General features: G+C 61.1%; 1 protein-coding gene across 1 annotated transcript; it reads right to left on the reverse strand.

The window, feature by feature from the left end:
• Positions 1 to 10197: 10197 nt before the first annotated feature.
• MAP2K2 (mitogen-activated protein kinase kinase 2) lies at positions 10198 to 21951 on the reverse strand. Its single transcript, XM_040990627.1, has 11 exons — positions 21609 to 21951; positions 19858 to 20068; positions 17410 to 17556; positions 15190 to 15267; positions 14133 to 14184; positions 13926 to 14050; positions 13197 to 13410; positions 12132 to 12196; positions 11414 to 11475; positions 10986 to 11031; positions 10198 to 10434 (listed from the first exon to the last, which is right to left on the reverse strand). The coding sequence occupies exons 1-11, from the start codon at positions 21698 to 21700 to the stop codon at positions 10324 to 10326; spliced, it is 1203 nt and encodes a 400-aa protein (XP_040846561.1). The 5' UTR covers positions 21701 to 21951; the 3' UTR covers positions 10198 to 10323.
• Positions 21952 to 22289: the final 338 nt, after the last annotated feature.

Consider the following 22289-nt stretch of genomic DNA (forward strand, 5'->3'; position numbering starts at 1 on the left):
CAAATCCTTGCCTTGCATGCACTGGGATCCCATATGGGCACTGGTTCTAATCCCAGCAGCTCCACTTCCCATCCAGCTCCCTGCTTGTGACCTGGGAAAGCAGTGGAGGACGGCCCAGAGCCTTGGGACCCTGCACCCGTGTGGGAGACCCGGAAGAGGCTCCTGGATCTGACTTCATATCAGCTCAGCTACAGTGGTTGTGACCACTTGGGGATTGAACCAGTGGATGGAAGATCTGTATCATTTTTCTGTAAATCTGTCTTTCCAATCAAAACTTTAAAAGAATTTTATATATTCATATCCTATGTTGCTATGTATTTATTATTAATATATGATATTGTTAATAACGTTTACATTAATATTTTCATATACCCCAGAAGTCATGATGCATGTTTATTTTTTAAAACATTTGTTATTAATTTTTGAAAGGCACAGTTAGAAAGTCCTCCGTCTGCTGGTTCACTCCCTAAATGGTCAGAAAGGTTAAGACCAGACCAGGCCAAAGCCGAGCGAGCATTTGCACGGAGGTACACGGCCCCAAGGGACATGAGCTAATACAGCTGCCTCTCCCAGCACCTATGGGGTCCGGAGCAGACCCCAGAAGTCCCTGGTGTCAGGTGGTGAGCCCCCACACTAACAGCCATGTCCAACGCCCGCCCCTACCCTACCCACACACCATCAAGCTATCTGGAGCTCCAAGGAGAGCTCTAGAAAGTGAAAGAAAAACAGAACTAGGGAAAAGGTATTTGGCAACAGGGCGTCAGTGGAGGGTCTGGTCTCTGAGGCATCTGAGCCGCCTGGATTGCAGAAATACCCTCAGGCGGCTAAAAACGGCTCAAGTATTTAAATACTTACGTGTGTACAAACTACTACAGGAAGAGACTGCGGGTCTCCCTGGAGGAGGGGTGGGGGGACAGTGCACCTTTAAACCACAGCAGGTGCCTGTGGGGAAGGGGGCAGCTGGCGAGGTGGACAGCAGATGGGCAGCCCAGGGTGGCCCTCGGTGGCGGGGATGGTCAGGAGGGACCCTCGGGTGCAGCCGCTTGGGGAAGCCACGTGGCCGCAGTTGCCTCCCTCCGGGATGGGGAGCAGAAAGAGGGTGGGGACACCCTGCACACGGGTCAGGATGGATGTGTTAGCTTTTACAGGGGGGACGTGACAAAGATGGCCGGCGCTCACCGGATGCACACAGTGGAATACTACATGGCCAGGAACTGGACAGAGGTGCTGACCCAAAGGGGCTGCAGTATGTCGAGTATCCTGGGACATCTCATTCAGGAGCCACGCAGTGTGGGCTCGCCAGGCAGGAAACATCTAGAATAGGAGAATCCACGGGGCCAGGAAGTGGCCACGTGGTTATCAGGGACTGGGGTGCGACCAACAAGGGCTGATGGAATATTCTGGAATAAGATCATGCAGATGGCTTCAACAACCCTTTTCTTATAAGAGGTTACCAAGTTTGCACATTTTAAATAAAGGGTGCTGTGTGGGCCCTAGTATTGTGGTACACTATGAGTCCTGCTTCCCGTGTGGGCCCCAGTTCATACCCTGGTGGCTCCACTTCCCATCCAGCTTGAGGCCTGGGAAAGCAGTGGAGGACGGCCCAAAGCCATGGGACCCTGCACCCGCGTGGGAGACCTGGAAGAGGCTCCTGGCTCCTGCTTTCAGACCAGCTCAGCTCAGCTCCGGTCTGACACGGACGGGGAGGGATCCAGGAAGATTCTAGAACTCAGGGAGTTATGGAGCTTGAGGAAGCCCCCACGACAAGACTAGAACATTCCGGTCAGCTGTTGGTCAACCTAAGAGGCCACACAGCCATTCCACTCACTTAGCCAGGACAGCCCAGCCGAGAGAACCGCCATTTCTTCACCAGACAAAAGTACAACTCAGGGGCCAGGGACACAGCTCCATAGATTACATGAAGCTGTGGGTACCAGCGCCCCAGGCCCCAGCACCTCCGCTTGTGATCCAGCTCCCTGCTAATGCCCTGGGGAGCAGAGGGCGATGGACCTAGTCCTCGAGTCCTGTATCCACAGGGGAGACCAGAATGGAGCTCCTGGCTCCTGGTTTTTGGATCAGCTCAGCTTTGACCATTGCAGTAACTTGGGGAGTGATCCAGCAGACGGATCTTCCTCTCTCTATATCTGACTTTTCAATAAAAATAAGTAAATCTTTAAAAAAAAAAACTGGATACATATCAACAACTTTATTAAATATTTTAACTGTCGAGGAAGCCACTAAGATGTTATAATGGATTTGAAGGAAAATTAGAGAATCGTGGGTGTGTGTGGGTGCTGTGGTGTGATGCCTGGACCCTAGAGTGGGGTACATCAGCTGCAGGCCTGCACCCCCTCTTCCAATCCCAGCTCCCTGCTCATGTGCACTCTGGAAGGAGCAGGTGGTAGCTACCCCAGGACTTGGGGCCCTGTCACCCCATGTGGGAGACCTGAAGAAGCCCCTGGCTTCGGCCTGGCCCAGACCCTGGCTGTGGCAGGTGTCTGGGGAAGGAACCAGCAGATGAAATAACTCTTTCTCATTTTCTCTTTGTGAATAAATAATTCACACACACACAAAGGCAAGCTAGCTTGAGCTTCCAGAATTCTCTGGGGTCACCTCCAGCAGCTCTCCCATGCATGTGGAAGCCCCTCCCAGCCAGGCTGGCTGGTTTCGCACCCCTGAACCCCCCCTCATCCCGAAAAAAGTTGGGGGAGGCAGGGAAGGAGGTGTGCAAAAAAGCCACTAATTACTGATTCCAGAAGGTGGAAGCGTGGGGACCCATCATGAGGTTCCACAGCTGTCTTCCCATCTGAGCAATGGGTTTGTTCCACCGGAAACATCCTGTTTCTTCCAGGGCAGGCCCCCTCACTGTCTCTGAGCGCTCCCCCTGACCCACCCATGCCCCTCATTTCCACTCTCATGGCTGCCGCTCCTCCAGCTGACACCTGCTAGGGTCTAGGGACATGTAGGACTGTCACGACTCGGGGGTGCGGTGGGTGGAGGCCACAGGCAGTGCTCCACGCCCTGCCGTGCCCAGGACGGCACCACCCCAGAGAAAAAGCCAGTGCCAGTCAGCCTGGGTCTGCCACCAGCCCTGCCTGTCTGTCTGCGTGTGTGTCCCCTCCATGGGTGCTGCAAAAATGGAAAGCCAGGCCTGGAGACCCTGGCCCACCCCTCCCGCCTTGCACGGGCCCTCCAGGGCCCAGGCAGCCGCACCTCCATCTGTCCAGAGGTGGTGGGGCCCGGGTGCAGGGCAATCTTCGTGTCCCCCCTGCCTGTGGGTTCTCCGGGGTGGGGGAAGAGGAGGAAGAGGAGGAAGGGGAGAACCTGGCTTAGTGGCCAGACCACTGGGGTCCTGGCTCAAAATAATAATAACAATAATAATTTACCACAGTTTTCAGCCCGGCTCCTCCCTTGGGGGCCCAGCTGGCCACTGCCACGTGGGCCTGGGCTCCCCTGCAGCCCCGGCTTCCAGGGCCGCCCTCCCCGGGGCTGGAGCTTCCGTTTCACTTTGTTGGTTTCGTTTTCGGGACACCGGGAGAACCTCCACACGGGGCCCCGGAGCCGGCGAGGCGGCCGCAGGCACGGCAGGTGCAGGGCCACCTCCCTCCCTCCCTCCCTGGCCAGGGCGCCCCCCTCCACCTGCCGGCTCCACCCTCCGGGAGGGAGTGGGAGGTGGGTGGGCCAAGGTCAAGTTCACTCTGCCTGTGACCTTGGCGGAGGAAGCAGCCGGGCCCGGGGAATTGGGGAGGAGGGCTCTGACTGTGTGGGTGCCGCGGCCCACCCCGCGCCACCGGCACCCCTGGCAGTGCGCAGCTCCCCGGGGTGCGGGGACATGGAAGGGCTCCTTGTGCGCAGTCACCACGCCCACGATGTCCCCACGGGACAGGCGGGGCGAGGTCCCTGGCGGAACAGGATGTTGGCCTGCCTGGAGACCCTTGGCCCATAAACAACCAGGAAGGACGAGGAGGCCCCAGGACCTCATCGCCACCCCCCTCATGCCGCCCTGGCTGGCGGCGGCTGGCGCACCCCCCGGATTCCAGGGCACCCCTGGGTTCCAGCTGGGAGCAAGGAGCCTGGCGCACACACACCTGCCGGTCTGGCTATGGGCGTGGCTCGCTCTCCGCCCCCACCTTCCAGCCCCCCTGGGAAGGGTGGGGGGACACACCTGCGCCCCTCAAACCCGAGGGGATCTGCTCGCCTGCGTGCACACAGCGCTTTGGTCCCCTGGGATGGCAGGAGAACGCTGGTGGAGGGAGTGGCCAGTGCAGAAACAGGTGTTTGAAAAAAGTGTTATTTAAAAAAAAAAGTTTTCTTAATTATTGTACCTTTATTCTTTAATTTTATTTTTTGATTGGAAAGTCAGATAGGAGGAGGAGAGACAGAGAGGAAGGTGTTCCATCCCCAAGTGGCCTCAACTGCCAGGGGTAAGCAGATCCCTTGTCAGGAGCCATGGCCAGAGCTGAGCCGATCCGAAGCCAGGAACCAGGAGCCTCTTCCAGATCTCCCACGCGCGTTCAGGGTCCCAAGGCTTTGGGCCGTCCTCCACTGCTTTCCCAGGCCACAGGCAGGGAGCTGCATGGGAAGCAGGGCTGCCAGGACATGAATCGGCGCCTATATGGGATCCTGGCACATGCAAGGAAAGGACTTCACCTGCTGAGTTACCGCGTTAATATAAAGGCAGAAACCTTCATGCACTGTGTCACCCTCCCCCAGTGCCCTCAACAGCCAGGGAGGGCTGGGCCAGGCTGAAGCCAGAAGCCCACAATTCCGTCTGGTTCTTCTCGGGGAGTGGACAGGAGGACCCCGCCCCGCCAGGGTGTGCCTGAGCAAGGAACAGGAGTCAGCAGCCAGAGCCGGGACTCGAACCCAGGCACTCTGACCTGGGGGCTGCGGGGTGGTGAGCCAACTGGAGGTCTGGCTGCCTCCCCTGGGGATTTAACCGACATCCTGCCCAGTTCACCTGTGCAAAGGTGTGCAGTGGAGTGGTTTGTCCCACAGGTTGCGCAATGGCCGCCTCTGCCACATTCCAGAACATTCCTTGTACACACACACACACACACACACACACAGAGCAGAGCAGCTCCACCCCCTCCTCCAGGCCTGGCCCCTGCAGATCCCCTTCCTCTGCTGTGCTGAGTGTTTCCTGTCCGCGGAGCCCACGCCGTGTGTGTGTGTGTGTGTGTGTGTGTGTGTGTGTGTGTGTGTGTGTGTGTGTGTGTGTGTGTGTGTGTGTGTGTGTGTGTGGCTTTGGGCAGCTCTGGGCCTGGGGAGCAGAGTCCCTCTGTGGGGGTTGTGAGGGGCGTGGTACGGCCTCACCCCTGTTCCTGGCTGCATGGTGTTCCTCCCGGGAAGAACTGGGTCCCTGAGGTGTGTGGCAGCCCCTCACCCCTCCACCAGCCAGGGGCTCTAAGTGCAGCCCCTCACCCCTCCACCAGCCAGGGGCTCTAACTGCTCGGCCCATAAGGAGCCTCTCCCCTCCCTTTGGGTCTGGCTTGGGGACCAGGGGCAAAGAGACTGGGCGGTGGAGACATTGAGGCCCCGAAGGGAAACCGTCCACCACGCCCCTTTAATGAGGGGACCAGCCAGCAGCAGTGCTGGTAGGGGGAGGGGGGGGCCTCCCTCTGTTCTGGGGCTGGCTCCTGTTTCACAGGGCACCCCCCCCCCTGCCCCCTCGCCCTGGGCCCTGGGCGTGGGAAGGAGGGAGCTACTTCCTGCTCTCAACCTCCAGCCCCTTGACGCCCACCCTGGGCTCCTCCCCTTGACCCTGGCCAGTCCAGGCCAAGTGTGGATTCCTGGCACCGAGGGGTGTTTAGCCTCCCAGGACCAAATCCCAGCACCTTTAGACCAGGGATTCAGGGTCCCCCATCATCTTCCCATGTTCCCTGGAACTGTGGGGGAGGCATACTCCACAGCCAGGGGGGTCCAGCATCTTGCTCCAAAGGGCTGACTGGCCACCCAAGTCCTCCAGACACTTTTCTCATTGCCTTGGAACAACTCTTTCGATGGGGTAGCTCCCAGGCCTTTATGCGCTATGATTTGCAAATATTTTCCTGGTGGGTCATCCCTGCAGGCAGTCAAGTTTTTCTCGGTTTTTCTGGGGTGTGACATTTAAGAACCCATGGCCAGAGGCCAGCATAAGGATTTAGCAGGCTGCTACTCCACCTGCAAGTAATGGAGTCCGCTTTGGTGGCCTTCCTGTCCTGGCAGCTCCACTTCCCACCCAGCTCCCTGCCTGTGGCCTGGGAAAGCAGTGGAGGACGGCCCAAGGCCTTGGGACCCTGCACCCGCGTGGGAGACCTGGAAGCTCCTGTTTCCGGATCAGCTCAACTCTGGCTGTTGCGGCCACTTGGGGAGTTCCCCAGTCGATGGAATATTTTTCTATCTCTCCTTCTCTCTGTAAATCTGCCTTTCCGGTAATAATAATTTTTTCTTTTCTTTTTTAAAGATTCATTTATTTTTATTGTAAAGTCAGCTATACAGAGAAAAGGAGAGATAGAAAGATCTTCCGTCCAGAACTGTGCCAATCCAAAGCCAGGAGCCAGGAGCTTCCTCCAGGTCTCCCACGCGCATGCAGGGTCCCAAGGCTTTGAGCCATCCTCCACTGCTTTCCCAGGCCACAGGCAGGGAGCTGGATGGGAAGCAGGGCGGCCGGGATTAGAACCGGTGCTCATATGGGATCCTGGCACTTTCAAGGCGAAGACTTAAGCCACTAGGCCATCGTTCCGGGCCCAATTTTTTCTTTTCTTTTTTTTTTTTTTAAAGAAAAACCACAGTTTTAAGCCCTAAGACTCACAGACCAGCTGGCACGGGGGCTGATGAGCACAGCACCTTGGCCTGAGGTAAAATGTGCTTTATCCAGAGCCTGGAAAGGTCAGCGGGAATTGGAGGTGGGGAGGAAGAACTTTCTAGAACAGAGAACGGCCAGTGCAAAGAAGTGCCCCTCTTCCTGAGAGATAGCGCCTCCTTTCCCGTCTGTTCAGCCTAGCCCTCGCACCTGTCACCTTCCAGAACCTTCCTCCTCCTGATGTGTGTGCGTGGTGGTGGTGGTGGGGCGGGGGGACCCAGAGGGACCAAGCAGCATGTCCCACCGGGAGCCCAGGGACCAGGAGCCTTATGGGATGCGTCTTCTGAGGCTGTTGATGACCAACAACGGGGTGATGAGACCACCTGAACAAGTGCACTGGTGACAGTTGTAGCTTTACCACTGGGACTCTGACCTGACCCATGCAGGCTGTGGCGCTGGAAGCCGCCCTCTGCTGCAGGGGTGGGGTGGGTACCCCAACGACTGACCACACCGTTCAGAGGGCCCTGGTGACCGGGCCAGAGGCCACCTGGTCTCCCAGGGGTGGGGCCTGGCCAGGCCAGCCAGCCAGCCATTGTAATGGGGTTGCAGGATGACTGGGAGTCTGAAGGGATTGGGCTTTCCCCAAGGTCATGGCCCAAGGGGGAGCAGGGCCAGGGCCGGGTGGGTGGGCCTGCCACTGCAGCAGCAGCCCCTGGGGCTGCCATGGGGCCAGTGCTGCTGAGTCACGGGTGTGGGGCGGGGCCGGGCAGTGGCAGGGTGGCGGCCCCCGCCCTCACCCAGGTGCACCTCTGGGGGCGGTCCCCCACCCCACCCCCCGGGGGCCTTTCGGTGCAGGCCTCTCTCTGTGCAGCCTGCTTGGCCAGTGGCCCCGGCTGGTGCAGCCTGCGGGACGCCGCGCAGCACCTGGTCAGCGGTGGGGCTGGGCGGGCAGCAGGAGGGACGTGCAGAACCGGACAGAAACGGAAGGAGGGGGAGGCGCCTGCTGGTTTCGTTTTGAGCCCAGGCCCTGCCCCTTCCTCACCCAGGCTCCCCACAGACCCTGCTTTCTGGGAAACTTGGTCATGGCTTCCTCTGGCCACCCCCCCCTGCACACCCCACTCCCCCGGCTTTCCAATGGTCACGCGCCTCCTACTCCAGGTCATCCAAGGCTCTGGGCTGGCCAACCTTTCTAGAAGGTTCTGTGCGGCCCCTGCCCTCCCTTCCCTGCCGTGGCATTAAGGCCTGATCCATCTTTGGGGTGGGGCCTGCCTGGCAGGGTGGGGAGCGGTATCCCAAGGCCTCCACCCACTGCAAGGCAGGAGCAGCCTACCAGATGTCCCTAGATAGGAGCCCCCACCTCCCGGAGCGTGAAATGTCCTTGGCGACCCGGTGGGCTCGATGCCAGCAGACAGGGCTCTGATCTGCAGTGCACAGGGTCAACCTTGGCTTTGGGGTCTGTGTGAGCCTCCATCTGCTGGGTCACTCCCCAGATGGCCACCAAGGCCAAAGCCAGGAGCCAGCCTGTGCAATACAGGGAACCCAGCTGCTTGAGCAGGAAGCTGGAGCAGCCAGGACTCACAGGAACGGCATACTCACACTGCAGCTTAACCCGCTGTGCCACAATGCAGGCCCCCCTCCCCCCAGCACAAAAGTATTTACAAGACCCACTGAGAGCTCTTACTGCAGCTCTGTCAGCACCCTGCGTGTGCCCATTTCAAGTCCCGCTGCCTCCCTCAGTTTTCCTGCCAGGAGGCGCCCTGGGTGACAACAGGAATGGCTCCAGTACCTGGTGCCCAGGCAGGAGACCCGGATGGAGTTCCTGGCTCCCTGCTTCCTCCTTGATATTGTGGGAACTGGGGGTGGGGGTTGCCCGGGAGCTCTGGCTTGGGGAAATGGGAGGCCGAGTCTGCAGCTCTGGGGCGTCCGTGAGGATGTGCCTCCGCCCTGGAGTGGTCCCTCTGAAGCCAGCTGCAGCCTGCATTCTCTGAGAACCGCTCACCGTGGCCTCCTGGAGTAGGCCCTCCGAGTTGGGTGTCCCAAGCTCCAGCTCCATGGGGACACCCACCCATGAGGAGGTCGAGTTCTCAGCTGCCAGGGAAGTACCTGGGCGACAGGAGCCAAGAAAACCTGGACCATACTGAAGTCCACTGCTGGCCACTGGCACCTCTGATGGTCCTATGGGCAGGGGTGGGTGTTCTGACTTGCAGTGCCTAGCAGAGGGGTTGGGGTGTGTATGCCGTGCCATTGCCTGGTGGGTGATCTCCATGGGTTTGATATAGGGAATAGGCAGGGTGCTCAAGGCGCCCACAGGTCCTGGAGGAGGGGACTGTCCAGTGGTACCTATGCCCTGGATAGCACAGGGCACTTGGGTCTTACATGGAGAGGGGGCGTCAGCCTGAACTACAAATCAGGGCGTCAGGCCCAGAAAGATGGCCTAATAGCTAAATTGTTGCCTTGTAAGCACCGGGATCCCATATGGGCGCCGGTTCTAATCCTGACAGCCCCTGCCTGTGGCCTGGGAAAGCAGTGGAGGACGGCCCAAAGCCTTGGGACCCTGCACCTGTGTGGGAGACCCAGAGGAAGCTCCCGGCTCCTGTTTTTGGATCAGCTCAACTCTGGCCATTGTGGACACTTGGGGAGTGAACCAGCGGACGGAAGATCTTTCTGTCTCTCCTTTTCTTTGTAAATCTGACTTTCTAATAAAATAAAAATCAATCTTAAAAATAAAACAAACAAACAGGGGTCTTGGATTACTAGGTGGCTTAGCCTGGCAGTGTTCCCAATGCATTGGGGAGGGTGGGCAGATTAGAGAAGCCTGGAACCTGCAGAACAGTCTAGAAGTTTGTGGGAGTTCTGTTTCTAGGAAGCGCCAGCTCTGAAGGGAACGGGGAAGAAAAGCCCACGGTTTCTCTCAGGCCTGGCGTGAGGTGCTGAGTTGTTTTGGGGAAAGCCACAAAACAGCACACGCGGCAGGGACCCTGGCCCACAATCACCACTGCACGGACGTTGTGTGGTGTGACAGGGGAGGGGGCACTTCCTGGTCACACCCCAAGGTGCGAGGCTGGGGGAGTGGCTGCCCATTCTTGTCCCCAAGCCCAGATGTCGGCCTGGGACCCCCCACCCCAACATGGCCTTGGGTTTCCTCTTTGTGGCCTCGGCCCTGTGGTGTCCAGGCCTGGGCCCGGAGTGACAGCTGGGCCCAGAGGAGGGGCTACTGGCCCCCTTTGTCCCCAGCTGCGAAGTTCAAGGTTGGCCAGCACGAGCCTGGGCAGTGGGCTCTGATTGGTGGCGAGGGGCTTCTCCCCACCAGCAGGCGCCCACAGCACAGAGACCCTGGGCATTCTCCTCTTGACAGGACCTGGCATGAGAGGGTGCCGCAGCCCCCAACAAGCAGCACGTGGGCTCAGTTTGCATTTGTTTGCAGGTTCCGTTGTTGGTGAACCCCAAGGAGGCAGGTCCCAGAGGCAGCGAGCAGCGCCCCCCTCCCCGGGGCCTGCTGCAGGGCCTGGGCGCAGAGGAAACCAAGGTCCAGGGGGCGGTCACACGGCCGAGTGCGTGGGCGTGCTGGGTTGCTTCAGCCGCAGGGTCTCGCAGAGCCAGCCAGCAAAGTCCACTTCCTCTACCTCGGACCGCTTGATGAAGGCGTGGTTCTGCAAAGGGACAACGTGTCACCACCCGCTGGGGACCCGGATGCAGCTGAAGCCAGCCTTGGGCAGGCCCCGCTCAACTTGCAGGGGAGGGTGGGTCCTGGGCTCTCCCCTGGGTTCCATGGACCCTTCCCTGTGATGGGACTGTCACGGCCACTACATCACACACAGAGCGTTGGCAGGTTCCAGCCTAGGCGGGCTGGGTGGGCCGGGTGGGAGCAGATTGTGGGGGTATCCAGGCTGCAGGAGGCCCACGCAGGTCCCGGCTCCCTCTGCCGAAGCTGCACTCAGCAAGGACAGACTGCTGTCTGAGACCCAGGAGTGGTGCAGGTTCCCTCAGCGTGTGATGTGCCCCCTTGTCCCTCACTGGCTAGCCAGGGGAGGGAGGGCGCAGGTGGGGCAGGGCCCAGGATCAAGGGCAGGGCTGCACCTGACTCCCTCCCGCCAGATCTGCCACTCAGCTCCTGAAGGAAGCTGATGGGAGGGTCCCACAGCCCAGCCAACAGGGAACTCAGACGCCCTGGCCAGGACCCCTCCTTCCCAGGGCCCCTCACCATGAGCATCTTGAGGTCTGCTCGTTCCGCAGGGTTCTTGATGAGGCTGCGGAAACAGGGCAGGTGGTCAGTGGGCCAGAATCATCCCTTACGCCCCGGGACAGAGGACGCGGAGGGAGGTCCCCACCCTTACCAGACTGACCCCCCAGCAGCTGGACAGGCAAACTGCCCATTTACGAAGCCGAGCTGCAGGTACGGCCAATGGCTCAAGGGAAGTGGTGCTCAGAGCCCCCCGTGGAGTCAGGAGCTCACACCTACCTGCCCAGGGCCTGTGAGGGTCCGCCCGCACTGCCTTCCCCCACCACAGCTGAGGCTGCAAGTCACATGGAGCCCTGGCTCCTCTTCCCCGCCCCAGTCCCTCCATTCCTCAGCACCCCACAGAATTCCTGGGAACTGGTTTCCCGGGGTGGGCACAGCGTGAGTCTTACCATTTATTTACAAACTCCTGGAAGTCGGCGGTGAACACGCTGCTGGGCAGCTTGGGAGGTGGCTGTGGAGGGGGCAGACATGGGGGTGTCAGCTGGCGGAACCCCCTATCCTTCCTGCGAGACCGCTCCTCTGGGAGCAAGAGGTTCTGAATCACCTCTCACCGGCCTCCAACACCTGCGTTTTCTGGGTTGTGGTGACCCAGGAAGCAGCAACTGAGGCACGGGGCCAGGGTGCCTCTCCCACTCAAGGGTGGAGTGCAATGCCCCGTCATGACACAGGTGCAGCTCCACCTGCTGTGTCTTGGTCACACCATCGATGCCCCATGCTTAGTGCGGGCACCCAATTTCTCTGCCCCTGGCCCCAGGAGCCCTGGAGATGAAGGGGAGGCCAGCCAGGGATGCCGCCAGGTGGGAAGCCCCAGACAGAGCTGCTGGCCACCTGCTACAGGGAGAGGACTGCAGAGACGGGGAGCCCACCAGCAGAGACCCATCCCCATCCTGTACCCTGCTGCAGGGTCAGCCCAACCCCTGGGGGGGGGAACAGATCACTCCTACAGGAGCCCCCACATATGGAAACCCCAGGACCCAGCGCTTAAGGGGAGAAGGGCCTACAGGGAGAATCCCGGGCAGGGGTGGGTGCGGGAGGCACCTGCCCGGCAAACCCACAAACGGGGCGGTGGGGGGCTCCTTGCTGTGACGCGAGCATGCGTGCACGCACCTCATTCACAATGTAGTCCAGTAGTTCAAAGATGGCCATGGCTGGCCGGCTGTCCACCCCGTGACCTGCACAGTGGGAGAGACTGCTGTGGTGCTGCCGAAGTCAAGGCTGGAGGGAGCCCGTGGGGACCAGCCTTGCCCAGCTGGGTCCAGCACAGCTCAGTCTAGGCACAGGGTGGGCAGGTACTCCCTTAGGGAGAAACCTCAAGGCAAACGCAAGAACTCAGAAAAGCAAACCAAACCCCCAAAACGAGAATTGCCCCCCACCCCAAGAGCCCAGCAGACACAGGCCATCGCGAGCTGTCACGTGCTTGGCACAGAGTGGCTTCCGGCTGGGCCAGTCCTGAGCCCCTGCTGCCTGGCGCCCGGCAGGGGCGGGAGTGACAAGCAAGGACAGCCATGTGACCTTGTGCGGTGTGGCTGCTGACAAGAGAGGCTGACCCCTGTCGGGGACCCAGCTGGGGGTGGGGGCTGGCAGGACACAGTGGCGTGGTGCCTTTCCCCACCCTTGCGCCTGGCCACAGCCTGGGGCTCTGTCCCCACCATCGTGGAGGGGAAGGGGCCAGGTCTGAGGACAAAGACCCCTGGGCTAAGGTCAGGGCAGCTGCTGTGCGGGACTCAGAGCAGGCAGGGGACGGGGGGGGGTGGTACTGACAGCGGGGACGCGCCTGGGCATCTGTCCGGGCTGGGGCATGGGGCAACGGGCACTGCTCAGCATGGTTCCTCCACATGGGGACCCGAGGCAGCAGTGCAGAGAACAGAAAGAAAATGGAGACCCAAGTCCCGGTCTAGGGGTGTGGCTTGGACACAGGCCCTCCCCCGGAGGAGGGGGAGAGGTGCCTTGCAGTTTACTGCGCTGTGACACAATCCTGGGACAGACCAGCTGTTCGCCTGGGGACCGGCCGAGCCTCTGCAGCCTCCGGACCCCCTCCAGCTGGCAGGCACAGGTGCAGTAAGCAGGCACGCGGCTGCCAGCTGGGTCCCAGGCAGACCATCTGAGGTCGGCTGAGTGCAGCTCGCACTCCGGGGGAGGGGGAGAGACAGCGTCGTGGTGCCCCAGCCATACCGCTGGCGGGGCGTCCCGGGGGCCGTGGGCGCGGTGAGGTGCTGTGAGGCTCTGTGTCCGCCGCGTCCACCACGGGCCGGCCGAACGTGGCCTCGAGCTCCTTGGCGTCCGGCGGGGGGACCGGGTACCTGCCGATGGCCAGCTCCACCAGGGACAGGCCCATGCTCCAGATATCCGACTGCACCGAGTAGTGGGTGCCCTGCAGCCGCTCCGGCTGGCGGGAGGCAGGAGGAGACGCGTGTTGGGAACCCAGGAGCCAACAGGGGAACAGGCCAGGGCCGCCCACTCCCCTGCCAGCCCCACGGGCCCAGGTCACCGCTCTGTCCAAACAGCTAAGGGACAATGGCATAAGATGCCACACCTCTGCAGGGCGTATCAGTTCGAGTCATGGCTGTTCCACTTCCCATCCAGCTCCCTGTGAAAGCGCCTGAGAAGGCAGTGGAGGTTGGCCCAGGGCTTGGACCCTGCACCCGCATGGGAGGTCTGTTGTAGCCGAGGCCTTGGGGTAATGGCTCTGGGCTGGACTGAGCTGATGCCCTCGGCCAGCTTGGCTCCTCCACACTCCGATTCCAGGTTCCTGGCAGAAGGCCAACCTCAACTGCATGTTCACCGCCACCAAGGCCCAGGGCCCAGACACAGACCCTGCGAGCAGCCGTGGACCCTGGGCAAGGGCCGGCCTTGGAGAACTTTCTGGAAGCCGGGGAGGGGCCTGGCGAGGCGAGGACTCACAGACATGTAGGAACGCGTGCCCACGAAGGAGTTGGCCATGGAGTCGATGAGCTGCCCGCTGACGCCAAAGTCGCACAGCTTAATCTCGCCGCGGGAGTTGACCAGAATGTTGGAGGGCTTCACGTCTGCCAGCAGAGGGGGGTGACAGTGAGCGCCGCCCGCGCCCCCCACAACTGCCTGGCCTCCCGCCTCCGGGGGCCCGCTCACCTCGATGCATGATTTGGTGTTTCTCTCGGAGATACGCCAGACCCCGGAGGACCTGCGTGGGAAGGCGGCACAGCTGGGAGCTCGGGGGGACACGGGTGTCGGGCCCAGCGCGTAAATGCAGGGGAGCGTGTGTCTGGCTCCCACGTCCTGCCAGTGCCAACGCTGGCTCGGAGGCGGCTGCGATGGTACAGTAACCGCATCTCCTGGCCACCCGCGTGGGAGACCTGGGTTGAGTTGCCAGCTCCCGGCTTTGCCCTTGATCCCGTCCCTGCCACTGTGGATGTGTTTGGGGAGCGAATTGTTGGATTCTATCTCTCTACCTCTTAAAAAACAACAAATCGAAAACCAAACTTGTGTTCAGTGCAGTAGCCTAGCGGTTAAAGTCCTCGCCTTGCATGCCCTGGGGATCCCATATGGGCGTTGGTTCTAATTTCAGCTGCTCCACTTTCCCTCCAGCTCCCTGCCTGTGGCCTGGGAAAGCAGTGGAGGACGGCCCAAAACCTTGGGACCCTGCACCCGTGTGGGAGACCCTGAAGAGGCTCCTGGTTCCTGGCTTTGGATTGGCTCAGCTCTGGCTGTTGCGGTCACTTGGCGAGTGAACCTGCAGATGGAAGATCTTCCTCTCTGTCTCTTCTCCTCTCTGTATATCTGCCTTCCCAATGAAAATAATATTTTTTTAAAAAGTAACCTTTTTTCAATAAAGAATGAGATTCAAAGATGAGTTTCATTTCTTGAAATGTATGTATACCTTGTAACACACATTTTCCACACGCTTGTTTGGAGATTTCTCACAGACGGATTAAAAAAAAAAAATCTTGGCCCCAGAATATAACTTGCTCCAGTTTACTTCTGCAGGCCCTGTTCGAGTCCCCCATGGGAATACACCCATGCACAAACACCCCAGCATGATTCCCCCCTCAAACACACCGTGGAGCCTGAGGTACCTCCCCCGGGCACTGGGGACGAGGCCCTCCTACACCCCCGGCCAGGGTGGGGGACCTGCAGGGGAGGCTGTGGCTGTGCCCTTGCAGCCAGCCTGAGGGGGGCACACACTCACCGCAATGCTGACTTTACCCAGGATCTCTTCTGGAATCCTCTGGGCCTCCTTCAGCACCTGGTCCAGGGAGCCGCCATCCTGCAGGAGCGGACACGAGGGCACGTGAGGGCTGGGAACCTGTGGCCGCAGCAGGACACGAGCTGGGCACCACCCTGCCACCCGCCAGTGTGGCCACTGTATTTTCCCAAGGCCATTTGCCCCTCTCTTCCTGCTGCATGGGGCGACGCGGGGTCGCTGAGGCTGCCACAGCGGGGCTCTGACGGAGCAGGCCAGGGACAACTAGCAACATGGCTTCAGGGGCAGGGGAGCGCTCCATGCAGTGTGGGGGTGGTGACAAGAAGGCCCAGAACCTTCTAGAACCTGACCAGCCTTGATAGCTCCAGGCTGATGGTAGCTGTGGGAGTGGGTATGGCCCTGGCCGCACTGCCCTTGGGCTCATGATCTTGGCAGCTCCAGGGGGCCTGATCAGCTGTAGGCGCCCAATGGGCAGTAGACCAGGGGACCTACTCTGATCCCCATGGCTTATCAATATTCCAATAACTAAAGACCAAAACAAAACAAACAGTCCTGCAGAGGCCATTCCCAGGGTCCCCAGTCCGGCTCTGTCAATATGCCCCAGAGGCACAGGAAGTGCTGGCCGAGGGAGGAAGCAGGGGGCCTGGGTACTGCAGGGCGTGCCCACGAGGTGCCATGAGTGTCCCCCCAGGCGGCGCCCAGGCCTGTGACCTGCTGAGTCACGGCAACAGGATGTGGCCTGGTGTGGGGGAGGACGCTGCTGCAGCTGGGCTGCAACCCCAATCGCACGTCTGACGCCTCACTGCGTGCACGTGTGTATGTGTGCATGCGTGTGTGAGAACATTCCAGAAGGCACATTTCCTCTCAGGAGGTGGCAAAGAGAACTCTCTTCTAGAACTTTCCCTCATAGCTAAACAACCCGGAAGCTCCCAGCAGTTCCCCTCCCCCACCGCACACGAGGGCCTGTCCCCACCCAGGACGTTCTGTAAAGACTGGGACGGTCTTACAACATATTCCATTATCGATGACACAGACCAAGATGTGTGCTATGAGGTAACACCCCCCATCAAGGGCCCCTGTCATCCAGGGGTCTCGAAGAACCCATAGCCACACGCCCCGTGTTGGGAGGTCAGGGGGTGGAAACCGGGTTGCTCCCCCAGGCAGCACCTCTGCCACAGGGCCCGAGTGTGGCCTGCCTGGGTCACTCTCCACATGCTTGCAATGTCTGGGGCTGGCCCAGACTAGCTCCATCTGGGTCCCCTGACCTAGATGACAAGGACGTAAGGCCTCGAGCCAGCACCAATGCCTCCCGGGGCCAGGGCTCAGGATCCAGCGCTGTGACGTGAGAAGTGAGCGAGCGTGCTTTTAGCCTCCCCCAAGGGTCCCGTCGCCTACACACGGACACCACGGTCTTAGAGAACTTTCCCTGCCGCAGACCACCAGAGCCGACCGGCCTGATCCCGCCCTTCACATCCTGGTGTTCATGGAACCCTCTCTGAGGCTTCGCATGCCCCGCCCCCGTAATCCCCTGGCGCAGCAGGTGGTGCAGGCGCCTTGGCCCCTGGCGGCAGACAATGGGGGGCTCCCACGGGGCCTTGCTCAGACCCCTCACCCTGGTGTATGATCCTGCTCAAGTTTGCTTCCTGTCTGCATTGCAAAACGGCTGCGGGCGCTGGCCGGCACTCACAAGCTGCCACCGCATCCTGCTTTTGCAAGGGTTCCCCCACCCCACCGCCGGCTGGCTCCCACCTGCTACCGGCCACTCGGGGGGTCGACCTCCTCCCCGGGGGCCTGCAGCTCTGACCACTTCTGCTTTCGTTATGCTCCTGTTTCTGACTGCCAAGTGCTTCAGTCTCTCGCCAGGATGGCCACATCCACCCGAGGGGGCGGTGGTCTGCAACCAGACAAGGGCCTGGGCTCCGCCCCTGCATGGGACTCCACATTCCAGACAAGCGCTGGTCAGAGTGGAGGCCTGGCTACCCCACTTCTGATCCAGTCCCCCCCCTTGCTAGGGCCCCTGGGAAGACATGGAGGGGGAAGGAAAAGAAAGCTTGGGTCCCCTTCACCCCTGTGGGAGACCAGACTGGAGCGCCCGGCTCCTGGCTGCAGCCAGGCCCAGCCGCAGCCGTTGTGGCCATGTGGCTGAGTGGGTCGCTGGCTGGGAGAGGCTGTGTGTGGGGAGTCCACGCGCGGGCAGGCGCTCACCATGTGCTCCATGCATATACTGATCTCGCCGTCGCTGTAGAAGGCCCCGTAGAAGCCCACGATGTAGGGCGAGTTGCACTCGTGCAGCACCTGCAGCTCACGGATGATTTGGTTCCGGGTGGCCGGCTTGATCTCCAGGTGGATCAGCTGTCGGGGGGAGGAGGGCGAGGCCTGGCTGCTGAGGGCGACACTTCCGGCCAGGGCCCGCTCAGGCAGACGCAGGCACATCAGGTCACAGAGCGTGGGCTCCACGGACAGGAAGGGAAGTCCCCGGGTGCTGTGTGTGTGTGTGACACGGCTCATGGATGGGGCTGCTTTCTGAAGAAGAATGTTCTAGAACCTTCCAGACTAGAGCCCTACTGATGTGTACTACTGAAAAAGGCCCACAGTGGACAGATGCTTCTAGAACACTGGGTTCTGATAGGAGCCCCACCAAGGTCCATTTGCGGCGTCACAAACCAGGGACTCCCAGAGAACGGGCAGCTTCCCCATTGGGGGTAACTTGCCAACCCTCCTGACCCAGGTTCACGCTGGCCAAGGAGGCCGCCGAATCCATCATGGAGACAGCTCAACAGGGGTGGCCAAGGGCGGAGCAGGTGGGCAAAGATGTCCAGCCAACACCCCTGGGGCCAGAAACACAGGGCATCATCGCTCAGGGCAGCGACAGGGCCACTCAGCCCCACACTGGTAGCTGATGGGGGAAGGGGAACGCCAGGCTATGAGACCTGTGCATTACTCCTGGTCACCCCCACCCCGAGGCTTGCACATGTGGGGGGTGGGCTGCAGAGAGGGGGAGAGAGGGTGGGCAGGTCGGCCTGTGGGAAGGGGGACGAAGAACCAAGCGGGTACCCAGCAGATGGCAGGAGAAGGCGACCCTGAGGCTGGAGTTTCCAGAAAGCCCTGGGAGAGGGATGCCCAAGGGAAGAGGAGGTGAGGAGCTGCTCAGGGGGTTGGGGGAGGCAGCAAGGCGGGCAGGAGGGGGCGCAGCAGGGAGTAGGCCCAGCCCGTGACCTTGAGGACTCTCACAGGCAGGTGTCAGGGCCCAGGCCACCCCGACCCCAAGCACAGCCCTGCAGGCTGCTTCTCAGCCCAGGCCCTGCTCGACCCACCACCACACCCACAACGCCGACAGGGGCTCGGCGGCCAGCAACAGGTCCCTGTGGAAGACGAGGCAGCAGTGGGATTGGGGTGCCTGCCCAGATGTCGGGGCAAGGATGAATGGCAGGGAGGCAGGTGGCCAGCGGATGAGCGGGACCCCACACATGTGGAGGTGGCTTTTACTGGGACTCAAGAGAGAGGGTGTATGATGCCCATCTGGGTGCACGGCAACGCTGGCCCCGTGCCTGACCCTGACCCAGCCTGGAACGTGGAGCTGCCCTGTGTCAGTGAGAATGGGGGGTCAGCTGGCAGCACTGCTGACAGACAAGGCCAAAGCGGCAAACTGGCGGCCATATGACTTTAGTCTAGGATGGCCCAAAGCCTTGGGACCCTGCACCTGCTTGGGAGACCCGGAAGAGGCTCCTGGCTTCTGGCTTTGGGTCGGTTCAATTCCAGCCGTTGTGGCCACTTGGGGAATGAACCAGTGGAGTGAAGAACTTTTGCTCTGTCTCCTCTCTGTAACACGTGGGCAAACATGTCCTGGCACAGTGCACGCAGCGTGGGGTGCACAGCGCCTTCTGGAATGCTCAGCTCCGCCATATGCGTTTGCACGGGGTGGGGGGAGGGAATTGGGTCACCGTGTCCTAACACTTCGCGGGTCACTTCAGCTCCTGTGTCCTTCAGCCTAACAAGGCAGGTGAGAGCTCCCAGCCGGACTACAAGGTGACCCCAGACTGTTCCAGACCACGGAGTCCCTCCCCGCACCCTGCATGTGGCCCCTATTACTCCCGACCCTTAGGCCAGTGTCACAGCGCCATGGGCCCCTGTACCTCTGCAGGAGACCCTCCTTCACTCCAGGGGACGAATCCCCAACATAAACACGGGGCGGGTCACTGGCAGGCCCTGAAGCCCAGAACAGGGCAGCAAGCTGGGGGACCCTGCCCGCATCGTGGATGCGGGAATCTCCAGGTTGCGGGATGGATGAGTAATCTTGTCTATGACATCTTGGTCAGGCTGTCGGTCTAAACGCTGGGCTCTAAGTCTCTGGAGACGGGAGTGATCCTTACACATCAGATGCTGGGGGAACAGGTGGCCCTCTGTGTGTGTGTGTGTGTTGCGGGGGGGGGAGTCTCACCCCATCAGGTGAAGTTGCTCAGAGCCAAAGAAGGTGATTCCCCAAGAACGTGTTGGGGTACCAGCTGCCCCCATCGCCCTCCTACCTGGAGCCCCTGCAAAGGCAGGCACCAGGCCCTAATACTGCTCTCTGTCTCTCTGCTCTCTCTCTCTCTCTGTCCACACCCCTGCAGCACAGCCTGGTTCCCGGAGCCCTGCCCTATTGGTGCCACTCACCTTCCTGGCCATGATAAGCCCTGAGGGTCTGTGCCGCACCTTGGTGACCACGCCGCCATTGCCGGCACCCAGCTCCGAGATCCTTTCAAAGTCATCGTCCTTGAGCTCGCCGACCTTGGCCTTCTGCGTGAGGAAGGCCTCCAGACGTCGCCTCTGCTGCTCGTCTAACTCAAGCTCCTCAAGCTTCTTGTGCAGGTCCACCAGGTTCGCTCTGTGGGGAGCCGGCGGTCAGTGGGGGGGCTGGGGGACCATGGGCTGTGGGGGCTCCCACCGTGGGAGACCCCCATGGAGTCCTGCCTCGCAGCTGGGAAACGGCTGTGCTGTTCTCTCCCTGCTTCTCAAATACAACGCGTGGACGAGCCACACCAGGCGCGAGGACGGACCACCTGGCCGTGCAGTGTGGCGGGATCAAGTGCAAGGTCTTTTTCCTTACAGGGAGGACCTCGGGAGCTAGGAAAGAGAGGTGCCTGCAAGCCACACCCCCATCCCTGGCCCCAGGACCCAAGGAGTCTCCCTGGAAATGAAGCATTGGATCAACACTCCCCACAAGGAAGGCTGAAGAGGCCTCCACCGGAGCAGGTGCCTTGGCGCCCTGGGGTGGGGCAGCAGATCGAGGCCTTTAGGAAATGCCTGTGGTGCAAACACTCCTTGAACTTGGAAAAGGCACTGGCTGATGGTTTGGTCCCATGGTCACCAGAGCCGAGGGCTGAACAAGCTCCGCCCACAATGAAAAAGGGACCACCAAGCCCTGGCTGGTCTCACTTCAGGGTAGTGGGGTGAGGGGGGACACAGGACAGGTGTATGCAGCCCCCACCCCCCCCCTGCAGGAGGGAACAGCTTACACCAGGATTGAGTAACCGCCTGGGTCACCACGCAACCCAGCCAGGGAGATTGTCCCTGAGAGCTGGGGGGGCGGTCCAAGGGGGATGCTCCAGAATTCTGACAGGTGTGAGAAAAGTCAGGCAAGCAAAGCAATTAGCAACTCCACCCCCAGCCCCTTGGGGCCCAAGGGACACACCCCCTTGGCCACCTGGGCTCCCCTGGCTCTGCAAGCTAGCATGCTAACAAGGGGGCGCAGGTCCCCAGGACCAGCCCTAGCCACCTCCATAGCAGAGCGTCATCCAGTCACCCCGCAGTGTGGGAGACCACAGAACCAGGCCCACACAAGTACAGAGCACGGACCCCTGCCCAGGACCCCCGAGATGGAGAGAGGTGATGCTGGGGGCGGGACCTCACCTGGGTACCCCAATATACAGGGCACCTCATCGTCCCACCCCGGGGATGCTCTCAGCAGGTGGGCCTTCTTCCTAAGACCTCAATCTTATAGCCCCCCCACCTCATCCCACTTTCAACTCTGCCCTGAGCTTTAGGGGGAGGGGCCCAGCAGGCTCCTTTCGCACCTGATCGCATGGATCAGCATCCATCAATCTGTTACTCTGGGACCTCGCACCCAAGTGCCCCTGCGGAGTCTCCTGCCTCTTATCTCCCTAAATCGGGGATCCCTCTCCACTTCTCTAGTGAGAACCCCTCCAACCCCCCCCGTCACCCCGACATTGCTCCCGAGCGGGGTGACTCCTCACAGGGACACCCCCTTGCTCAAGGACCCTCAGCACCGGTCCCTCGCCCCATTGTCAGGTCACACGGGTCTGGGGGACCCTTGCTCCAGGGGATCCCTTTTATCTGGATCTCGGGGGGGGGGGGCCGCCTCCCCTCCCTACTTTCCCCGTTCCTGCGACCCCCCGTGCACTCACTCGGACGCGCCGTCGCTGATCGGGGACGGACCCTCGGCGATGGTGGGATTGATGGTGAGCGCCGGCAGGACCGGCTTCCTCCGGGCCAGCATCGGGGCTCCGCCTCAGCCCGGGGCCCATAGACGAGGAGGGGGGCGGGCGGCCGACGCAATCCCGGGGCTGCAGCCGCGGCCTTGTGTGGTGTGGACCAGCCCCGGGAAGGAGAAGGGGGGCAGGCGGCGCTGCAGGCCGCTGCTTGGACTGCGGATCGGGGACGCCCGAGCAACACGGACGCTGCAGCCGGAGGCCCGGAGGCCGAGATCGGAGCAGGTTCTGCTTCAAGAACGCGCGCCGGTCTCTCGCGAGATGCTCCAGTCCCAGGCCCGATCCGGAGCGAAGCGATGGAGGCGGGGCCCCGGGCATGCGCAGTAGCTCGTCTCGGCCTGCCGCGCGTGTGCGCCTGCGCGTGTTCACCCCGCCCAGAGAAGCACGCCTCCTCTGTGAGGAAAAAAAAAAGGGGGGGGCGGAGACAGCGGTCGGAGCATGCGCACTCGCTCTCCTTGGCCGTCGCGCTGGGGAGGAGGGCGACGGTGATGGCGGCCGGTCCTGGAGGCGGCGACCCTGGGAAGTGGGTCCGGTTCTGGTCCCCGACCCTACTGGGCTGGACTTGAGGGGACCCAGAAAAACCCTGAACAGTGCGGG

The sequence above is a fragment of the Ochotona curzoniae genome, unplaced genomic scaffold (genome assembly GCF_017591425.1).
Source record: "Ochotona curzoniae isolate NIBS_2020 unplaced genomic scaffold, NIBS_Ocur_1.0 contig_605, whole genome shotgun sequence".
Classification (NCBI taxonomy): Eukaryota; Metazoa; Chordata; class Mammalia; order Lagomorpha; family Ochotonidae; genus Ochotona; species Ochotona curzoniae.

What these genes read in the sequence shown, in the direction of transcription:
- MAP2K2 (XM_040990627.1), bottom strand. Translation starts at nt 21,700, where the DNA reads ATGCTGGCCCGGAGGAAGCCGGTCCTGCCGGCGCTCACCATCAATCCC. An exon ending in TGGGTAAAGTCAGCATTGCG is followed by an intron (nt 14,185 to 15,189) that starts GTGAGTGTGTGC and finishes CTTCCCACGCAG; the next exon opens with GTCCTCCGGGGTCTGGCGTA. An exon ending in CCCGGGACGCCCCGCCAGCG is followed by an intron (nt 12,197 to 13,196) that starts GTATGGCTGGGG and finishes CCCACTGTGCAG; the next exon opens with GTCACGGGGTGGACAGCCGG.